The sequence below is a fragment of the Colletotrichum graminicola genome (assembly GCF_000149035.1).
Source record: "Colletotrichum graminicola M1.001 genomic scaffold supercont1.33, whole genome shotgun sequence".
NCBI classification, from domain to species: domain Eukaryota; kingdom Fungi; phylum Ascomycota; class Sordariomycetes; order Glomerellales; family Glomerellaceae; genus Colletotrichum; species Colletotrichum graminicola.
This window is the reverse complement of record NW_007361037.1, coordinates 224,062-245,972: the sequence shown is the minus strand read 5'-3', so window position 1 is coordinate 245,972 and position 21,911 is coordinate 224,062. Positions and strand designations below refer to the sequence as shown.

The 21,911-nt window shown below is 50.4% G+C and overlaps 5 protein-coding genes across 5 annotated transcripts; 3 read left to right on the top strand and 2 right to left on the bottom strand.

Moving 5' to 3' along the window:
* Nucleotides 1–1,760: 1,760 nt before the first annotated feature.
* On the top strand, nt 1,761–1,982 carry GLRG_07591 (uncharacterized protein; the record flags this gene model as incomplete). The annotated part of the gene is made up of 1 exon (XM_008098406.1): nt 1,761–1,982. The coding sequence occupies one exon, from the start codon at nt 1,761–1,763 to the stop codon at nt 1,980–1,982; it is 222 nt and encodes a 73-aa protein (XP_008096597.1).
* Nucleotides 1,983–2,696: 714 nt separating this feature from the next.
* Nucleotides 2,697–3,533, top strand: GLRG_07590 (uncharacterized protein; the record flags this gene model as incomplete). Its single annotated transcript, XM_008098405.1, has 3 exons — nt 2,697–2,758; nt 2,833–3,013; nt 3,075–3,533. The coding sequence occupies 3 exons, from the start codon at nt 2,697–2,699 to the stop codon at nt 3,531–3,533; spliced, it is 702 nt and encodes a 233-aa protein (XP_008096596.1).
* Nucleotides 3,534–4,598: 1,065 nt separating this feature from the next.
* On the top strand, nt 4,599–5,925 carry GLRG_07589 (uncharacterized protein; the record flags this gene model as incomplete). The annotated part of the gene is made up of 7 exons (XM_008098404.1): nt 4,599–4,610; nt 4,664–4,772; nt 4,829–4,894; nt 4,946–5,040; nt 5,367–5,463; nt 5,517–5,745; nt 5,823–5,925. 7 exons carry the CDS (start codon nt 4,599–4,601, stop codon nt 5,923–5,925), a joined length of 711 nt encoding a protein of 236 aa, XP_008096595.1.
* An 8,062-nt stretch (nt 5,926–13,987) lies between these two features.
* GLRG_07588 (uncharacterized protein) lies at nt 13,988–14,833 on the bottom strand (the record flags this gene model as incomplete). Its single annotated transcript, XM_008098403.1, has 1 exon — nt 13,988–14,833. One exon carries the CDS (start codon nt 14,831–14,833, stop codon nt 13,988–13,990), a length of 846 nt encoding a protein of 281 aa, XP_008096594.1.
* Nucleotides 14,834–15,836: 1,003 nt separating this feature from the next.
* GLRG_07587 (uncharacterized protein) lies at nt 15,837–17,688 on the bottom strand (the record flags this gene model as incomplete). The annotated part of the gene is made up of 3 exons (XM_008098402.1): nt 15,837–17,173; nt 17,229–17,514; nt 17,587–17,688. The coding sequence occupies 3 exons, from the start codon at nt 17,686–17,688 to the stop codon at nt 15,837–15,839; spliced, it is 1,725 nt and encodes a 574-aa protein (XP_008096593.1).
* Between the last annotated feature and the right edge of the window lie 4,223 nt (nt 17,689–21,911).

The window sequence follows — 21,911 nt, the reverse complement described above, 5'->3', positions numbered from 1 at the left end:
ATCTGGCAGAAATAACCCCGCCCGTCAGCCGGTCGGATGGGCAGATGGTGGTTGGTGGGAGGGAGGGATTTTGTTCCGTCGACGTTCTGAGAAGTGCGCGAGCTGTACGTCCCGTCAGTTGCAGGATGATGGATCTTTGTATTTTTCCCTGGGCGGCTTGAGACGCTTTGTCTTGCTCCCACGTTGTTTACATACCTACTACCTACGGGCCCCGCTAACTCAGGAACGGAGCGGGCCTTGGTGCACGGGCCATGCTTCGCCGCGGGAATCCCGGGTGAGCTTCGGCGTAGATACGCACCGGGCTCCTGCTCACCTTGATTTCATTGATTTCATAATTTGGCAAGGCAAGAATAGTCAAGTCGGCTCTTTCCTCGTCCTATATCGAGTTGCTTGACTTAGCCGGACCATGCGTATTCTTACTTCTTCTTGGTTTACTGTCTTCCCAACCCCCTAGATTTGCATCCATTACTTCATCGGCATGCCCGAATTCCTTTACCGCCGCCCCGTCGTTGCGCGCATAGATGGTCAAACCAGGCTGTTCTTTATCTAGCCTGGCTGGCCGCTACATACAGTTGAGGCGGTCAGCGCGTCATTTTCTCACAAATTTGTTGGCAGCCTTGTGGGAAACAACCCACAGCAGAAACTTCACTAATCTGATGTCAGCATTGCCATACGTTAACCATTCTCGTTGGTGGAAACACTCTGCTCTGTCTCTTACTTGCGCGCGCAGATCCGTATATTCTGATCACTATTCGGAATAGCCGTCGCCATCTCGGGATCAAAAGGACTGGTTGCAACACCACACAACGACATTCTTGCCAAGAATGCATACACGACCTAAGGAAGAGTGGAGGGGGCACCCAATGTAGCCCATGCCTCCTTAACTGTATGCTTGGCTCAGAATGCAGTGAGATTTCATGCCAGCTGGTCTAATCTGATTAGCTCATGGAGTCTACCACGCGGCCCACCACCAGTCCGTCGGTAGCGCCCCTTGCCTTCCAACAGCAAAACTAGATATCCCGAAACTGAGCGGCCGCCCAAACATGCGGGACGCGTCGTGACACCACGGACCTGACTCACTGCAAGTCTTGTGAGTCTAATTCGATGCCTTGCCTTGGCACTTGCTATCCAGCCTGATCGATGCGGTCTGTGGCTGTTTGAGCTAGACATGGCGGCCGACAGACGACTGCTCTTGTTAGGCCGTAAGCAACCGTTTGCTTCCCAGCAGCAGTGGAAGTAACGGAGAGTATTACCGGGGTGAGGTTGGCAGAGAGCTTCTGAAATGCAACTCAATGTGTTGGTGATGTGACGCCACGTGTATGCAAGTCATATTGCGGCTGCTTATGCCGGACTCGGATTGTATCATGTCTGCGCTTTTGAGAGGGTGTCGCCTGCTCTGGTCAATCTGCGGAAGTCCCGGTCGAGTGCTCAACGAACTTGCATCTCGTGTTGCTTCGTATATGAAGAGCCTCTTGGACTCTATCATGGCCTCTAATGGCCAAGCCCATCGCATTTTCTCCCAGAGCAACGTCCCAGTCGTCCTGAGCCATGTATACCGGTCATAGCCCTCTCTCCGAGCGGGTGTCGGCAGTTCCAAACGTACGTTTCCATGCAGTGCCACTCACCCTCCAAGAATGCCAGCCTGATCTTCCCAGCCTATCTCGTCACTTCCGGAAGCGACACAGCCCAAAAGTGCAGGCCCGTCGGGGTACAACTCTGCAACCGTGGCCGTTGCCGTTGTCGTCGCTCTTCTGCTGCTGATGGCTGTCGCTGCTATTTCTCGCACCGAGCACCGGAAGAAGAAGGCCTCCGATGCGCCAAGAACCAGTATGAAAGGGAAGGACAGCGAGGACTTGGGCCATTCAGAAACGAGATGGTCCCTGGGGAGTTTTGACTCCACCGCGGGATTGAAGGAACCGAAGCCTGTCGCACGGGGTCTCTCCATCGGAAGACGGTTTGCTCTATTCTATGAGAATAGGTAAGGGGTGTGGTGAGTTTGTTGAGGAGGTTCGTTCGATTTTCCGGTGAATATCACGTGTTCATCGGTCAGCGGCTAGGTTGTTGATATTTATCGTTCTTATAGAGAAGCGGACATACAGAGACATGCAAATTGCCCTTATGTTTGATAAACAGCTAGATGATTGCGTCTATCGTGGCTCATTCTTGCGCATCCAAGATACGCCAAGCTGATAGTCCCTGCAGTTTCCTGCTTGCGATGGCTCTTTAGGCCACAGGCGAAGTTTTTTGTCGACGCCAAGTCCGCGTAAATTCCGCTCACCCCCGGAAACCAATAACTCCAGAGCAACTACGCTCGACCTCCCAAACCTAGCTAAGGCGTTGAATGTTCTTTAAGCCTGGATCTTCTCTCTCACGGCTCGTCGGGCTTCCGTGGGCGTGTGCATGCTGACGCCGGGGCTAGGCATAAGTTCCGGACCCACTCGGATCTAACTCCTGTCGTGTCGTCCCGGCACATTGGTGCAGGTCCGCCTGCACCAACGACGAACCGCAATGTCGGCCTGCAAGAGAAGTAGCTACTATAGTACTTATCGTGAAAATCATTGGATCCGAGTTATAAATACGCTTTCCCAGATCCCCCCCACGACTCGCCTCTGATTAATCACACTCTGGTATCCAAACAGTTCCAATCATCTTCGCCATTTCCACCATTGACAATTTTAGAGAAGGTCTCCAGAGCTATGTCTTTCAACCTTAGCGAACCAGGCCGCGCAATTCGTGCTGGCGTCATTTTGACCAAAGGGTTTGTGACTGGCCATGTCCACCACCGCCCTCCCCCCCTCCAATGAGGTATGCTGATAATTGAACCGATTACAGTGTCACGGAAATGCTTGACGTCGCGCCTTTTGAGTTCTTCGCTTGGACAGACAAGGCTATGTGTCAGATGTTGAATTTGCCCAGGGAGATGTGGAAAGACACTTTCGCCGTAGAGCTACACTGGATTACCGAGGACGGGAAGCCCGCTAGGATGAGGAGCGCTGCCGTGATTCAGCCCACTGTAAGTGAAGTAAAGGGGCCCTAGGCTGTTATACGAAGGCCTACGTTGATAAAGTGAACAGGATTCGTTCGAGTCTTGCCCCCCGCTTGACATCGCTCTCATGGGCGCTCATGACGCCGATTACAAGACCAGCGAAGCTGAGCTTGCCTTTATCCGCAAGGTCTGGGGTGAGTGCAGCGCATTCCTCACCATCTGCGGCGGCATGATCCCCCCTCTGGAGGCGGGAATTCTCACGGGCAAGACGGCCACCTGCCCTCGTCCCATGATCGGCGTGATGAAGAAGAAGGTGCCGGTCGTCAACTGGGTCGAGACGCGGTGGGCTCGTGATGGGAAGCTCTGGACATCGAGTACGCTGCTGAACGGCACCGACATGGTGCGCGCCTTTGCTGAGTCCACGTGGGGTGGGAAGAACGGGATGGTTGAGGCAATGCTTGATACCGCTGCATTTCCCACGAGAGACGTGGATTTCAAGGATTTCAAAGGGCATCATTACACGGTTGAAGAAGTGGACTTTATGTAATTGGTGGCACCAGTCTTTCTTCCAGTGGCGATCCACGAAGGAGTCTTCGTTTCGACCTATTTCGTCAAGACAGAGGAATATTATCATAGCTGGTTTACTCAAGGATCCCGAGCTTGCATCTTTCGTCGCAATGTATCAATGCCTCAAACATTCTCCGGGAAGATGAATTGGATAAATTCTACGTGGTATAGTGGTCTCAAAGACAGACGTCCCTCTTGCATTCTCGGTTTAGGTACGTGGCCATTGCAATTAGTTCTGCTTTAACTGAATCGATCTTGATGCTTGGGCCTCACCTTCTGAGAGTCAAGATGTAGGACCTCCGCCAACTCTGACCGCAATCTATTTTCAAAAAGAGAAAGGGCAATGTATGGTCTGTCGGCATTTGGCTTATCCAAGGATCTAGAAGAGACACACGGAGTACTTGTTTAAGCACATACTCTGCAAGTATCAGTGAGAGGCCAAATAAATATAGGCCGGCCCGTTGATAGGTCTCTGCCCACTTGTGCCTCTTTACCCATGTCTTGTGAGCGATGCTGTGGGGTTTGGGCGAGATAGTTGATCGCTGCCTGAGTAAATAGAAACCCTTAGGCGAACCTGGCGCTGCTGCACCGAAGAGTTTGGACATTTATCTTTCATATACCTAGGGATATCTGTGGCATAATTAATTCGCGTAATCCTGAATAATGCCCTGCAAAAAATGGTATCATCAATGTAGTCACCTGACCCCAAAGTTAGGGAGTAAGGGTAAAACAAACCACCTTGATGGCACAGTAAACATTGGAAATTTAGTGTTGGCACCATGCACTGTATGTACCGTGCGGGCCCCCCCTCTCAGTGATAGCCGAGCTGGCGGCCGTTCCTGCCGTTCCGTCGCGTGGTTCGTCGCTGACCGTGCGTACTTGTAAACTCCGATGCGGAGTGATGTCAGCCCGTCGCACGTCCCTTCCGTCTTCTTCCACCCTTCTCCCTGAAATGGTCGACGGACTTCAACCCATCATCTTAACGTCACCTGCCAATCCCAAATCAGCACAAACCAAGCCATCACGAAGATAATTTTCCTCCGATATGGCTCTGAGAGTGAGTGCTGCCGAGGACCTGCAAAAGGTAAAAATACTGATCGCTCGGTGTAGACTCTTGGTGCGAAGGCGGCTGCGGCCCTCGATAAGGACTTGATGAGTACTGGTGCCTTTTCTATTGACCAGCTGATGGAACTTGCCGGTCTATCCGTTTCTCAAGCCGGTATTTTTGACGTCTCCCAGAGCGCCATGACAGATGACAATTGACATCCGATGCAGTCTACCGTGTTCACCCACCCAGCCGAGGCGTGAATGTCCTGATTGCCTGTGGACCTGGAAACAACGGTGAGCCTAGGTTCCTCCCGATAGTACAACGTAAAGCTCACCTAGCTGCAGGGGGCGACGGATTGGTTGCCGCCCGGCATCTTCGTCACTATGGCTACAATCCGACTGTTTACTACCCCAAGAGAAGCAAAAATGAATTATACCAAGTGAGTGAGGATTCATTTGCTTTTATCTATCTCGATCGATTCGTTCGGCGCGATTATACATGGGGAGTGCTTGCATTACATCCCATATCTATCAGCGACTCCTCGTCTTCAAGTTTCCATTGCATCACCCCCAAAGATTGCTGATGCTTTTCGTTGTCCTCCCATGCCATGCTATGCAAACGCACAACTCTATGGTTTTCCTTCCAAGAAAGCGGTAGCGTCTCGGTTCGCACGCATCAAGTGCAAATGTTGCAATGGACCCCTTTTCCTTCCATTCGGGGGACTGCCGTGGGTTCGAACCTTTCCGCTGATCGTTTCCTCTTTAGCGACTGGCGCAGCAGTTGGTAGATCTGAACGTTCCATTTGTCGACGATTTCACGGCGGCTCTTAAGTCAACGGATCATATCGTAGACGCCATCTTCGGTTTGCTCCCACTGCCGCTGGTTTCGTGAAATCGCCTAACATTGTGGTGTCAGGATTCAGTTTCTCTGGCGAAGTTCGCGAGCCGTTCCCTGCAGTGATCAGGGCGCTCGAAGAAACAAAGTTGCCTGTGACATCGGTTGACGCCCCTTCTTCATGGGATATCGAGGACGGCCCGCCTCCGTCTGGTCCTGGCAGCTCTTTCCAACCTGCAGTACTCGTCAGCCTGACGGCACCCAAGCCGTTGGTGAAGCATTTCAAGGGGCGCCATTTCATCGGCGGAAGGTATGGATGGCCTGGAATTCCAGATGATCCTCTTCCCCGAGGCATAAGGAAATTTTATTGGCTGACCTTGGGAGCAGATTCGTATCGCCAGGCATTGCTGAAAAGTACAATGTGGACATTCCGCCATACGAAGGCATCGACCAGGTGGTAGAGGTTGACAACAATGGTCAGAAGCTATGAATGAGTCAGTCGACACGTTCGTTTTTTGTTGGTTGCTGTAGTATTTACCATTCTATCTCTGGGGAACCAGAGTCAAGCTTTTTCCCTCGCCGGGGCATCTGTCTAGATGACCGCGCAGCCCCCAATGCGGCTGTTTGGACAGACAGGACTAGGACATCGACCGTCGAGCATCTGCATTGGCTGAACTATAAGACCCTGCGGGCAATTCAAAAGGGGAGGATGATATGCGTGACAAAATGCAACATAGACGAGGTATAGTCTTCGACAGACTGGGCAGACAGTTTTGTGCTCAACACACATGAAAGCCGAATGAAAGGGAGTTTGAGCCTCTCGGACAGCGTGTGAAGAGTGATGGTGAGTAAGTTTGTCTTGAAGAGGGCAACATGGAAATGTTTCTTCCGGGTCGAAGCAGCGTTGGGAGCGGATAGTAGGCAGAGGAACTACCAGGGCCTGTTGAGAGTTGGCGTCAAACCGGCGGCCCAGGTGTGGCTGATATAAACAGCAGCTGTGGCTGCTGCCCCCCAACGTGTGAGTCTCTCATCCAATAAGGAGACAAAGTTCTAGGGGAATTGCCACACGGGGGTTCCGCAGGGACCCCTTGCCAGGCCGGAGCGTTTTTAACGACGACAGAGAACGTTGTGGACGAGGGTGCCGGAGGTTCTCTTTGGTTGGTCGGCGCAGACGGGACGCTGTAGAGTACGTGTGTCTGGGGTGGGGGAGGGGCGAATCTGGAAGACTGGTGCGGCAGCGGCGGCGGCAGGCTCGACGGGAAGAAAGGTTTGGGGGGGGAGGAAACGGGAAGGAAACGGGAAGAAAGACGATGAGGGGCGGGAATTTGTCTTGTGAAGTGAAGAGAGAAGGGGAAAAGGGCAGAAAGGTAAATGGGATAGCCGATGGAAGAGTAAGGGGCAGGGCAATAACGCGGCAGCGGAATGGAGCGGACGAGGCGAGGCAGAGTCTAATCATGCTCGACAATTTTGATTTGTCTGTCTGGGAAAAGACATTTTGGTGCGTCCCATATCCCATTCTTTTTTTTCCCCCTCTTCCACGGTAAATCCTCCTCTCCATGAGGAGAATGTACTCTGTACAATGCGGCTTCCGGGCGTGGTACCCTTATTCCCCATCTGTATCCCCAGGTCGGACCCGTGGCCGGGTCAGGTAAGTACAAAGTAGTGCAGAGAAGGCGACGCGAAAAAAGGTCGAATGGGGACATGTCTCCAAGCCAGCATCCCAAGCAGTTCTGGGTTTCCTGGGCCTTGCCGGAGCAAAAGCTCCTCGCCACCCCTGTGATAGGCCCGAGCGGCAAGGCAGCGCTTATGGGGCCGCATGGAGCACTGGGTGGTCTCCGTCGTTGTGAGGTGCTATCGGACGGGACCCACCTTTTCTTGTCTCTCTCTTTCCTTCTCTCTCGTCGTGTCAGTGGAACCCACAACGGCGAGAACAAGCGTTGGTACCTGTGTAGAGGCAGGCGAGACAGAGACAGGCGCAACGCTGAACTAAGCCACAATTCCTTCACTGTAGCCGTACGGATATTTCCTGACCATTCGAGTAACCCCCCATTTCAACACAATCCTTGTCCCCTCCTTCCGTTGGCACCACCGAGCAAGGACATAGCAGCTAAGTACGGATACAATGGGTGGTAAGGAAACGCAACGGCCCAATCTAAGTACGTTTGTACTCGTACACTTCCCCCCCCCGCCTAGGTGGATATCAACTGTACCTACACGTGGGTACCTTGCCTGACCCTACTCTCCCCTCATTCATTAGTACCTTCCTCTCCCTCCCATCAACATTCCTTGTCTTCTCCGCGACTTGCATGCTTCAACGTACCACGAAGGCTAGACCAACGGCTCGACCGGGTTGATCGGTCGGCCGGTCGGTCTGTCTGCCCTCACAACAGGCACCTCTCTTCGCCGGCTTTACCTTCTTTCTGAGTTGATAAGCCGGTAGGCCGCGCATGACACTCGAGGTTCGTGTCGGGGTCTGGACTTTCCGCCCCCAGCCGCACTATCGTTAGCTGCAGCAGGAGCGTGGGCGGATGTTCGGGATGCCTACAAGTATCAGATTGGAGCCGACAAAGTGGCAGCCGCGCCGCCCGTTCTAACTGTGTATGTATGACTTGTGAACCACTATGTACATCGTACATGGTAAGTACACTGTTAGTCAGGGGATCCCCTGCTGCTGCTGCTGCTGCTGCTGCTGCTGCTGCCAGGCCGAACTGTCGCTCGAACTACACGTCATAGACTCACTGAGGGGGAGGAATGGGCTTCTACAGAAAACGGTGCTGCCGCCATAGGGGTTTTACTATCCGTGGAAAGGACAAATTGCTGATGAGGACACATTTTCCATGGTTGTCAGACCACATATATGGCATTGATTGGACAGCGTCTAATCGTTCCTTCCATTCGCTTCAGCCCGACGTCGCTCCCAGGAGGTCAATCCCATGACTGGGGTCTGTTGACTTTGCCTGCCAAAGTAGGGACTCTGCCATGTGCCCCTCGCTCGGAACGCGAACAAGACTCGTCAACATCGAACGAGGCGCCGACATTCCGACATTGGCCCACACGGCATCCGGGGCTTCTGGTCGTTTCGAGAAAGCGACATACCTATGCCCGGGCTAACCATGTCAAAAGCAAGACCCTGAACTGAGGTACGTATCCAAAGCGGTCCCTCTGCGGGTCGCACAGGTACATAATAATTCTCTAACACAGTTGGGGAAAAACGGAGCATAAGCATCATGCATGATATTACTTAACACAATACATGTACAAGACTCCTAGAAGAACATGGGAGTTTGGCTTCACGCCAAAGTGCGAGAGAGGCTAACAGCCCTTTCACTCCCCACCGATTTGAACATGTCCTAGCTGCGGCGCCTGAGAGAGCTGGCGCCAAGTGGTCATTGCAGCCACGCAGCAGCAACAGACTGGTTCAGAAGGTATGCCATCGAACCACTAGATTCGCCTTGCCTTAGCCATGCAGTCCCTATACAGGGGAGGAGGTTTGAAAAAAGAAAAAAGGCCTAGCGCACATCGTTGCATTGGCTTGTTCTGAAACGGACACCGAATCAGAACTTAGCAAGCAAGGCCGGAAGGGATTCCGGCGGCCCCAGATGAATGGATAGAGATTCGATATTGGAGATATTATGTCAGAAACGCAAAGTCTGAGGTGACTGCGCGCTCGCTGTCGTGACCGTCAGACGAAACTAATCAACTTCTGGTTCTTGGTTAGCCTGGAGAAACCGCCCTCTGCATGCGTTTTGTATCATACACTACAATCATCTCACGTCATTGCAGTGGGTGCCCGAATCTCATTGCGACGCTTTGGATTATCCACTGTCGACGCCCAACGAGATTGAGTTTTTGACATCCCAGGTGGCGCTGGGTGCCAACCTTTGCCAGATTCTGGCCGAGCCCAACCTGGCCAGTTCGGTGGAGAAACCAGCTGGCGCTCGGCTCGAGTCGTGCTATAGGAAAAAAGCACTTCTATTGCGACCCATATCCTCGTTTGTTCAGGATCCAATTCACGAGAAACCCCGCCTACAAAACGTGGATGCACGCTTCAGTACGACGCTCTTAATCACGTACCAACATCCACCTTATTTGTCCGGCCACGACAGTGCGACAATTCGACGGCAATGACCACCCGGAGTCTCAACCAGTGATGCCCGATCAGGAGATTCTTGACTTGACGGCAACCTGTTCGTTATGTCGTACTCTCTAGCAGGAAACTATGCTACCTAGGTCTAGGGTTCTCAACATGCCAGGCATCGGATCGGATCGGATGGCGGAGCTGGCTCCGATGCAACATTACTTCTTCGAGATGCGAATGACTTGCACAGGTTAACATGCTTTCGGGTCCTGCGCACAACTCGATGGCCTTTTTTTTTTGTTTTTTTGCCGTGCACAACAAGAGCTAAGCGCCCCTGTCAGATCGGCCAGACACGGCTGCGGTGGTTGACGATCGTTTCCCCCTTTGGGATGACTTACGGCAGCAAAATTTGACCGGTCCCATGTTGCATCTACGAACCCCCCTCCCCTCTTGCCGCTGCCACGCATAGTGGCCACGTTGGTTCCCGCAGTCGAGGTTTTGAGGGCATTCAGACTATTCCCAAATGAGTGCTGCCGGGTCTAGGTACTTGGGTGGCCTAGGGGCTATGCAACCGGCCCAGGATGATTGACGACATGTGATATTGCCCGTCTTTCATCAATGGCGCCAATTCTAATCCAATCTTCTCGTTTGTTCGACGAGTGCTGTTTTGCGTGCCGAAGTAAGTTGGCATGAGCTGCAGTGAAATTTCGCGAAGGTTCTATGACGTAGGGGGGTCGTGTGGGGACTGACTTTCACGTCGGCCACGGCGCGCGGGGTTCGTCATGCCCGCGAATGCAAAGTGGCCTTTGTGGTTCAGCAGTCTCTGGTCAAGCAGAATTCACACTCGCCACAGGGGAGGGGTAGTGAGTTTGTTTCGACGACCAACTAACGATACGGAGCGTCTAGGTTGCTCAGAAATTCCTACAGTATATTGGGCTGGTCTTGGACAGGGTGGGACTTGCGAACCTGCCTCACCTTCGACACCAATCAAACCGCCACTTTTTGTACTTTGCGTGTATTTTCTATATGTCTTGCGCTCCTTACATTTCATGCAATGCGACGACGGAGCCTTCCGGGAGCAGTGGAGTCTAAGCCCAGCCAGACCCTTGTGAATAGTGGCATTGGCACTTAGCACCTCGGCATCACAGAAACCATGCTATTGGACTCGTCAGCCACGCCACGGCCTCGATGGTAACGTTTTGTTGCCGCCGAGATAACATCAAGATCCCAGCCCATAGTCCGAGGTCCGAAAAGGGTTACATGGCAATATCGTCTGACCGTTCCTTTGCGGACCTGTTCTAGGCCCTCTAGAACCGTCTCGACCTCGATCCAATCGTTCTCCACACCTCTACTTATAGATACTTCGTATCCCTCTGATGATAGCGTCTGCTTCCATAGGAGTACACGTATTAGTCCCGCCTTATTATCGTGTACCTGTGCGACCTCAAGCGGGACCGCCTTGTAGATGGTATTTCGTATCTTACAGGTAGTATCGGTCCCGCATCCTTGCGCGGCAAGTCCGTGGGCCGCAATCGCCATTGTGGACGTGGTTGTTACGATTACGAGGTGGTGTCTAGGGGTAGGTGTATCGTACCGTCGAGGCGGTGCTGCGACGGGAAGATGCAGGTCCGACGACACGTCACTATATATGGTGCTGGTATCGCGGTCATCGCTTCTCGTGATGGAGACTGTGGACACCCTGTCTACAAGGACGTGGCGGCGATGGCAGTGTGATTGAGTTGTCTAGCTGTGAGCCTATCAGGTCGTGATAGTTGTCAAATTTATTTAATCGGGTCGGCAAATGGATTTCTGATGCCGCTCAGTAGCCTGCGTAGGTGAGTCACCTCGTCAAAGACGGTGGAATATGCCAGGCCTCTGACGGTGGATTGCTGTTGACCAAGTGAGTCATTTCGTCTGATGATTAGGTGTCGAAACAACAATACGCCGCAAAGACTGAATAATATCAAATCTATATCATCGTAGAGAAGACTCGAGAAGCTGTATTGATGCAAGTTTTCAATTGGCTCACCATGATCGTAGTTGTCTCCCTTATATATGTATTTGCCATTCTTACTGTGGCGTCTATCTGCTGCTGTCTTCCCCCACCCACTTATTAGCGACATCACTTTCAAAGATTGTATATTTCGTTTAATTGAAATGTTCCGGGAATGTCCGTAGGATGAGTTTTGTGTAATACCCTGGGTCTGTCAGCACTCAAGCGTTGTAGGCCGATTGGAGGATGTGGGCTTGAAGACACAGTAGATAGGGGAAGCCAAGGCTTTTCTGAAGCAAATAAAAAACACCACAAAACTCAGGTAACTGCTCATAGCCGTGGGCCTTTCCGCATACTCTTGGAGGGGCGAAGGTGACTGATTTGTACCAGGTCTTCTGTTGATCAGGAACTTATACAGTGCAGATTTAAATCATATAAAGTAGCATAATATTTGACTGTTCATGTACCTGAAAACGAAAACCTTGGATCATAATTGGAGACATACAATTTAATAGATGATTTAATAGTAGCAGCGACAATACACTTAGGAAAATCTTACTGATAGTTAGATCCTTCCATTTCACGAAATGTCAACAACCATAACTAGAGGCACATTTTCGGGGAACGAACAACTTAACTTATCATCCCATCTGGTTAGCCAAGTCCCTGATACGTGATAATCCGTCTCGTTGTCTGGTGTTCAGTAGGCACAGCTTTGACTTCGTCAAAACTTGGGACGACAACGAGGATCTTCTCCGCCTCGATGCCGGACCAAATGACCCGGTGCGCTACAATCGCCAGCTGCCATCTCTACGTTGCCGTTTGCGACACAGCCCACCACTACAGCACATTTTTCTCTCACCTGCCATGGAGGCGGACCCTTGCTACATGAGAATTCTCAGGGTAATGCCTTTTCGGGGGGTTTGGTCCGCCCGCCGTCTCATGAGGCCTATTCTCAGTATGTGGTCGTAGCCAAATCTCACAACGCTGTGCCTCAACTTCAGCAGTTCATTGGTATGGTCTGCTTGTTTGAGGTGATTGACATTCGGTAGACCCGCCAGAGTGTCGGTGCTGCTCTCAGAGGCCCCCATAGCCTACGGACCTTTTCCTCCGACCTGGAGAGGTTACCTCCACTGCCTCTTCCCCGTGATGGATGTATAGGTCCTCTATGTGAGTATTCCTTGTAAGGCAGCCACGAAAACACACTTCGCGAGGATTTGAAGAGAATTGAGCTGATAAAGCTGTCAGTGTCTGATTGGTTCAAGTTCGCGCAGTAGGCCGAGCGTGCTTATTAGGTACTGTTGGACGGAGTGTGGATATGAAGGGTCCAAGTACACTCGGTGGCTGGATTAATTTTCGGGTGACCAACTCCTTGCGGCCCACATTGTGACAAAACGGCGTTTCTTGTCTCGGTAGAGCTTTCGAGTAGATTCTCTACAAGAGCGCGACTATTCTTGGAAGAGAACGAAGAGTCCGTCAAAAGGAATGCGAATCGGAACAATTGCGGAGGCTTAATAGAAAATTGAAACTTGGTGATGCTCAAGAATCTCTGAAGAGAGAAAACGGGGTCCAAGGAGACAGAATTGCTCCAGTATACTCATGATTCCACTCGCTACCACTGAGTTCTGTTGAAGCTACAATGTCCACGATAGTCTTTCAAAGAGAGTGAGATTACTAAACAAAGCAGCTTGTATCGACATTTACGCTGGATTTGTGGACGACACTGTCTACTGTGAGGTGAGGAGTACTATCTGAACCCAAAACTTAGTCGTCAGTGAGATCGAGCTTAATTCTTACGTTTTGTACGTGACTGTAAGTGTAAGGGCTCGAGAAGATGCTAGCTTGAGGTCCAGAAACATGAGCATTGAGTTTTGGTGGGTGCGTGCAACTTGCTGTTATACTTGCATTTGGCTTAGGGGGTCGATGTAGCGTTCGAGACTGCGTCGAAGAACACAAGCTTTCAAGTTTTGGCTCCACGAAACTGGAGAGGGGTCTTCATCACGGGGATAACCTTAATTGAGGCATGCACTCCGGTCATGAACTCATTCGTATGTACATAAGTCGGTTAAAATTCTTCCCATATTGGGTCTCGGCAGTATGTACGAAAGCTGACGCAAACCATTGAGATGACTGGGCAGAGACGGTCTTTAGCAAGTTGCGTCATGCTGTTCAACTGTAAGAGATCTTTACCTTCATTAACGCTTACAGAATATGCCGAAGCTGGTTATGACGTTACTTGGGGAAACCACTTTTGGGTCCTTCTTGTCCCGAGCGATGATGCAAACTTCTTAGCGAAGCAGGCCGAGCCTCGCATTGGCATCGTCATGAGGTAGACTTCCCTAATATAAATATTGAGAACTTGAAGAAAGAAATTCAAGGTTTTGCCAGAAGATGTTGCCTATAGAAGATATGGGAAATTTTGCTGATATCGCTCAATAATTATGATATAGGTCTACAAGAAATTGACTTGGGCTTGTTCTATTACAAACCAAAGGGGAGGTTGATGGGAAGTCCGCCACCGAAAGGGATATTCACAGGCAGTCTGCTGCCGTTGTTATTCCGACCGCCAAATGGGAAACCTGTATCTGCAAAGGGAGTTCCGAAGTTGACATTGGGTCCTCCACGCCCATCAGTACTCCAGGACCACGTGCGCCCTTCTCCACCACCACCGATATCAATGTTTACATGCACGCGCCGATAGCTGGTGTCATCATTTTGTTCTCCTTGCTGCTCGTTTTGCTGTCGATCCTGGCGGGAGGCTCGGCGCCTCGGTTCCGGTCGCTCCGGCCTGGAACTCTGACGGGGGCGGCTGTAGCGGGATCGTTGCCGTTCCGATTGCGGGTTTGTGCGCCGTGGAACTTCCTCGTCAAACGAATTATTTCCCTCGTCCTCTTCTGGTTCTGGTTCTTGGCTTCGGCGCCGTGGCTGCTCCTGCTGAGGCCGTGGTTGTGGTAGTGGCGGCGGTTCTCTGGGCGTTTTGAGGTCCCCGTACAACCCATATATGCTTTCTTCCCAGTTCTTTCTGATGTCGTCCTCTCCTTGTTTCCGCCGAAGGGGAGGCGATTGTGATCGCTCGGGAGGGTCTATGAATTCTTGGCTATAACGAGAGCTTTCTTCGGTTCTTCCGGTGCTGTATCTGGCAGTGTTACGATTGAAGTTGTTGCTGTATGAACTCGAGTACGACTGGCTTTGCTGTGTCCCCTTGCTCCGCTGGGAACCTTGCGTTGTTTGTCGGACTAATGCATTAGACGGAGGAAAGGGAGACTGGCCCGGGCGAGGGTTACTGGAGTTGCCTAGGCTGCCGTTTGAACCGGATTTCTGGCTCATGGTGCTGGCTTCTGGTTTGAAGGTATGCAGCGGTAGTTTGCGATTATGGGCGGAAGAGACTTGAAAGAAAACGTCGAGAAATTGATTCCATTGGCAAACTTTTATTCCAGGATGTGGTCTAGACGTCATGGGCGGCTGGCGCATCATGGTGCCACAGTTCTGGCACTTGAGATTCATGCGTTTCATAGGTAGCTGTTTATGGGTCGATATGGGATGACGTTTGCCTGTTGGATGGGCCGAGACCATACACGTTATGTTACTGCAAATGTTTGAGGTCTTCATCCATGATTCGCAACGCCACATCGTCAGACCATACGAGCCCCTGACTGGTGCGTTGCTCTTATCTAGCAGCAGCAGCAGCTTTGACATCGACACAGATGTATTTCGAGAAGTTAATAAGTAGAGTTGGTGTGATGGCTCTTTCAGGTTTTCTAACGTCGGTTGAAACCCATCATTTTGCTCAGGAGCTTTGACGCCGTCGGCCCATTTTTCCATCTCATCATCGGCCCATCTCAGTGTCATGATCCCTGCAGCTGCCACCTGAACCCTTAATTCAACCACATTTTGCTAACAGGGCCTGTAAGGGTTGCTTTCGACTCATTTGATGATAAGAACAACATCATATGGCGATGATTGGCTGTCTAAGCAACGACAGACCAATATTTACTCCGCAAACGTTAAACCTCCGCTACTAATTTATCCCCCAGATTTCCCCCACGCCGCTCAAGAACTGTAACTAAAGCAGTAAGGAGGGGTATATGAACAGGAAATAAATAAATGAATTTGCTTGATTGGGCTTTCAACTGGCCAAACCTGACCGAGTTCCGCCCCCCCCCCCCCCCCCCCCCCCCCCGCCTCGCCTTTTTTTTTTTTGAAGATAGGCAGCTGCAGGACGAGGGCGAGAATGCATTTCCTGACTTAGCTTTGACTCATGAATCGATACAAAGTCCTATGCTGGCTTGGTTTAAAGCTGATGTAAAGCTCGCGCATCGTCCGAAAGCTCTTAAGACCGGTGTTCTGCTATGTCATAGTTCTCCTTGCTGTGCTCAATCTTCTCGGCAGGTAGCACGTCGGTAAGGCCCACAGAAGCCGCAATCATCATAAGCCTTGCCTTCTCCGCATGGGCTGCCGTGTCGCCAAACACCAGATCCATCTTTTCCAGGCTCTTACCACGAGTCTCGGGAACGAAGAAGTACGTCATGACAAAGGCGAGGGCGCAAAAAGCGGCGAAGAAGAGATAGGTGCCGAACCCAATGGTTTCGAGCATGTCTGGTGTGACAAGGCCGATGATGAAGTTGCACATCCAGGTTGCACTGGTCGTGATTGCCATGGCTTTCGAGCGGTTGCCGAGATTGAAAATCTCTGATGGGAGGACCCAGCCGATGGGCGCGAACGAATAGGAAAAGTTAATGTCGTAGATGTAGATGAAGGCAATGCCGGCCCAGCCAGCGGACTTGTGCGACTGTATAGAGGCACCAAATCCTCCGATAATCGAACCCACGATTACCAGTGAGATACAAGTACCGGCAGCGCCGCATAGGAGAAGAGGGCGCCGCCCGACTTTATCAATGAGAAAGAGGGCGGGTAGTGTCGACAACGTGTTCACAATTCCGTATACACCCGTAGCCAGAAGACTTGAAGTTTTTCCGGAGAGCCCAAGCTGAGAAAACATTGTCGGGGCATAATATATCACAGCATTGCAGCCCATGAATTGTTGGAAAAACATGACGCCGCATCCAATGGCTAGACGCTTCAAGGCAGGCCTAGACGATACCAGAGCGAGATTTTGCGCGGCGAAGAGTGCGATTCCCTCCTTCCCGGGGTATTTATCACGGTTGGTTGATTCATCAAAGAGTACTTCAGCCTTGATATCCAAATACTCGGCGCGAAGATATTCGGTGTCTGGGTGAACACGGCGGACCTTTGCCAACGCGGCAAGGGCTTTGTTCTCCTCACGACGCATGAGAAAGAACCGCGGAGACTCGGGGAAGAACATCATGCCGATGCCCAAAATCAGAGCCGGAACAATCTGGAGGCCGAACGGAATACGCCACGAGGCATCAGACTGACCAGTGCATCCTCTAGGACCAACGTCGTGCCAAGGGTCAAACTTGGGGAGTTCTGTGGTGCCGCCTGAGTACGGGATGTCGGGATCACACCGAGGGCCGCCAATGTACTGGGTTCCATACTCAAGCCAGTAGCTGACAAGAATGCCGAGTGTAATGCTGAGCTGCTGCATGACAACCAGAGTGCCACGGATATGGGGCGTGGACAGCTCTGATATGTACATTGGCACAATCATTGTCAACATGCCAATGGCAAAGCCTGCAATGGCGCGACCTGCTATTGTATTAGCTACTGCACAGAACTAACCCACCATTTCTCTCTTACTCACCGGCAAACAATAGTGGGACGTCACTTGCGGCGGTCTGGAAGGCAGATCCAAGAATGAAGATGGCAACGGCCAGTAGCATGGAGCCTTTTCTGCCAAGGAAATCGGCCATCGGGCCATTCACCAAAGACCCAAGCCATGCAAAGAGAAGTAGTGCTGAGACAAACCAGCCCTTAAAGCTGCTGTCAGTGTCGATGCGGGGGAATTTGGCGGCGAAAGATTCCATCGTCAACACGCCGGAGACAACGCCCTGATCATAGCCGAAAAGAAAACCACCCAAGCTGGCAAACTGCATAAGCCCATGCTAGTCAGTGTTTCTCTTCTTGTATTCATCTAGAGTAATATTAGGAAGTTCACTTACCGCAGAAAGGCCAAAGACGTAAGGGTTTTCGCGGAGGTATCGCCAAACGCTCTGCTTTAGGGCCATGCCGCCTAGCTCGGTGACTGCGTGGTCACCCGACATTCTGGTAGTTGAGAGTGGAGTAGGTAATTCGGCACACTTGCGGCTTATTCGGCAACTTTTTCTGATCTGGGGATCTGGGGAATATTTTATTCCCCGGAGAGAATCATGCGGCATTTATATAGGTGTACCTACGAACTCGTTTGGGGGATGGAACGAGCATGTAGCTCTGCCCCATGGGGAATGGAGAATCTCAACGGAGGCATTGGACGAATGAGATACCATGTGTGAGTCGTTTGGTAGCCTTATTTCCGGACAACAGAACTCTGGCCAATGAAAGATTTCAATCTAGCGCCAATCTGAGGATCCATCTATCCAGTTAATAGCGGACCAAGGTCCTATCGTAGTCTACCTCTTTCCAAGATCGTGAGCCATTTTTGCCATACTTCCCCCTCATCGCCGATCCTCTCCAAGTAATTCTTGGCTCTTAGCCCCACTGCTAACGGAAAACGCCAGGAAGGCCGTTGGGAAAAATCCTCATTTTCGGGGCGTTTGTTGCCCAAATGACAGGCTCACCATGCAACAATATTGTAGTAGTATGATGCTTAAGACCAACTAGCTAGCACTGTGGGGATCCTAGTCCCAGCTGCGGTAAAGCGGGGGATCTTTTGTTGAGATATGTATGCACAGCTACCGAACTGATGCCTGGTGGTAGGTGTGCCGGGGTCTGGAAAGTTAATAACTATTACGACTCCTCTGGCAAAGGATTTGAAGAAGCACGAAGTTGAGAATGTTGCGGTACTTCCCACGGTGCGTCAGTTGCTCTATTACATACATTTTGTCAGCAAACTTGCTTTTCATCAATATGATTATTCCATTGTTCTCATGACACCCTAGCGATTCGACAAAGAGGCGACCTTTTCCATTCCATACTGGTGTTTTGGAGATATATCGGAGGAGGGTCTGAACAAACGGTTTCTGAACCACCCAAGTAACCATACAGAAGGATCACTTCAAGAATGTTGGAACAGCGAGTATACAACGAGTTGCCAGAAAACACATTGCAAAAGCTGGGGTGAACTGTATGGATGTCCTTCTGCCGTTTAGGCAAGCTGAACGATGATGAGTCTCTAAGCATGACAGGAACATTGACGAGAGAAGCTTGGAAAAAGAAGTAGTTACAAATATCGCCAAAGTCATTGTATTTCAAGGCTGTGTTTTTGTAGCGAAATGGCTTAAGGGTACTGGCATCGAATACCATGTGACAAGTCTATTCATAGCTCCCTGCTTCGTGTAGCAATCGATCAACTCGATTGTAGCAATGGTAGCATGAACCGCAACACTCCTGCAACATCCGTCCACTGAGGTAGTGTTGGGCGGCATAGTACCTTTACTCTTATCGATGGTAAGAGCCTCACGAAAGAATGATCTCAAGATTCTAGAAACGCTACCAAATACGCGCGATCTGGTAAACAGGAATCATGGCTCGGCAATAGGACCATCGTAATCCGATTGAAAATATGGCGGCAGTGACTTAAGCCATTTTCTAAGAGTGGCTTTCATTGACGGTGCGTCACCTGGCGTGATTCCTGAAGATGATAGCAACCAAGTTGAGATAAAATTGCTGCGTGTATGGAAGTTGCTCTGAATCTTCATGCAAGAGTATCAAGTTGGCTCATTAACTTCGACTGGCAGCTCCATAGTCCTGATGGTGAAGTACTATCGCAAAGATTATCAGGAAAGATACAGCATAGGATGCTCAAAAAGACACTCACCTCCTCGTGGATATGGTGGATATTGAGTACTGGCCGAACATGCACAGCTTCTGTGTCTGGGAGAAGAATAGGTCTCCTAAAGGTACTCGACACGCCGCCGCTGAACATAAAACTCCCACTAGACATGCCGATGCATCTCCCTCTGCAATCAATTAATGAGCCAGTCAGGCAACTCTTAATGAAGACCCGAACTGAGAGCCATATGGGTAGCAAACCCAAGAAAATCCAAGCCCGTGTTAAGTGTGTTTCGCTTCTGTCTGAAATTACCAAGTGTAAAAATGTGAGTTTTGAACTCTCCAACAATGATTCGTCTTCTCCAAAAGACATTGCACGGCAATATGGATCATCATCCAGCTCCTGTGTAGGCTATCGAGACACCAAGCTCCCAGTCAATATGGTGTGGGGCATCATTCGCCATGAGCGCTGTTGTGAATGCGGGATCGCCTCATGAAGCTGAGCTCTAAGAGTAGGTTTGTGAACAAGAGGTTACGCGCGATGGTGTACTGAGAAATATCTATCGACCAGGCAGTTTATGACCTGCCTTGAAGTCACCAGTTCTGACAACCATAAGGAGGGGTATAATGTAACAAAATGTTGCTCTGCCCTTGGACAATTCTCGAAAAAGGGCCTTGATTGATATTTCAAGCGTAATAGCGATTGTGGGAAGAACAGGCCCACGGTCGAATATAAATGATTGTGAGCCTCAAGACTGATTTGAAACACGGACAGTGGAACCCATGCCCAAGTAGTCTGCACCTCTAGGTTCGACGGAGAGTGCTGCCATCCCATCTGAGATAATTCTCAAGGTCTTCTTGCCAATAGAATCCATCATATTCCTCTGGCACAACTTTCGAATGACACCATGAGTTCCACTGGAAGTCGAAGCTATCGATGCAGGATGTGGTGTCTCCCCTTCCAGTTCTCTGCTGCCCTTGCGGCCAAAGCTTCATCGATATCGTTCTTTGGGAGAAGTTCGGAAAAAAGACTGTCTACCCGAGCCAGACGATTATCCGCTCTTTTGAGACAACTACATCAACTAATACCAAGTAGTCATATTACTGCGAAATGGCGCAGCACTGGAATTCTCACGCGCGGGTTAGAGAGGATTGTTGGATTCTCATACGGTGGTGATATGACTTTCAATTTTTTACACAGGCTTCGCACCTTTGTTTCTCTTTTGACTCTGCGCTGGGTGTCATTCTTTGTCCTCATATTAGAGTAGATAGCTAATATAATGCTATTGTTTTCAAAAACTTGAAGCTTATTGCGGTGTGTAGTGGCCAAGTCGTATATGGCCCCCTTGTAGAACCCCCTTGATTCATCACCATAACACTATATAAATACCCCGCGCGGTCATTGTTGCAACATAGATATTTGTATTGGAGTACGTCATAAGGTTAAACGTCGAAAGCCTTCGATTGGTGCCTGGATAACGTGTTTCTTGTCCCAGGATAGGTGTATCTTGTAGCCCAAACTACAATCCTAGACCTATCAAGTAAATTTTGACGACCTCACTACGTTTATTTTACAGCTAAATAGGTAGGCTCAGAAAGAGGCAACGAGGCATTTGCCCTAAGAAAGCTGATAAGGCCCTTTATGGTAAGCAAGATCCTCGGCACGGACTCACATTGACAAACTAGAAAAAGATATTTTGCGTTGCTAGCTTATTCTAAAGGTAGGTAGTGCTTAGGGCATTAAGTAGGTTTCCGATGTCTCATAACAAAATATGTGTCCATTGGATTTCCAATCAATACATGTAGCGTTCCCTAGCCGAACATGTCAAGGCATCTTTCTAGGCTTACATTGAGGCTTGCGCATGCATATCTTCGAGCTATCTATCAATGGTACGCCAGCTAAGGACCGTCGTACTCCTAATGTCTCTCTAAGTGACGAGCATCTTTTCGAGGCCGGAGAATAGGTGGATGCTGCTTTAGCCACAACAACGGGTCAGAGAACAATTATTAGCGACCATATTCTCCAGTCGGGAATTTAGTGTATGATGCCAATTACATCAACTTTAATGCTCTAGCCAAACGAATCGAAATGGAAGCAAAACCTCCAAAGAAGCCAACTTGTCAATTCAGAGCATACGACGAGGAGACCATGTCAGGGAGCTTGGGTAGTATAGATGGAGAAGCATAAGACCTGACAATCGAAAAGAAACCAAGGAAAGTTCGGCCCTGAAGTACCGCAAACAAACGATTACGCGACGTAGGAACAGATAAGCTCATATGTTATTTAATTATCATGTTATGATACTGTGCATGGATTAGATATTGCCATGTATTGCGAACGGTTGTTGCGGCATGTTTAATACCTCATTTGTCAACCAAGGCAGGATCGGAGTGCTCTCGTCCGTCCCACCTCCGATTGCGGGCGACATACCTCGGAACCTCAATCTCTGAATCGGAGGGCAATAGCGGTAGCATCCTCCGCTTGGACCAGACGAGTCAAGCGTGCGCGCGTGAGTATGGGCAATGCAACCCCGCAATGTACGTCAACCAAATTCCC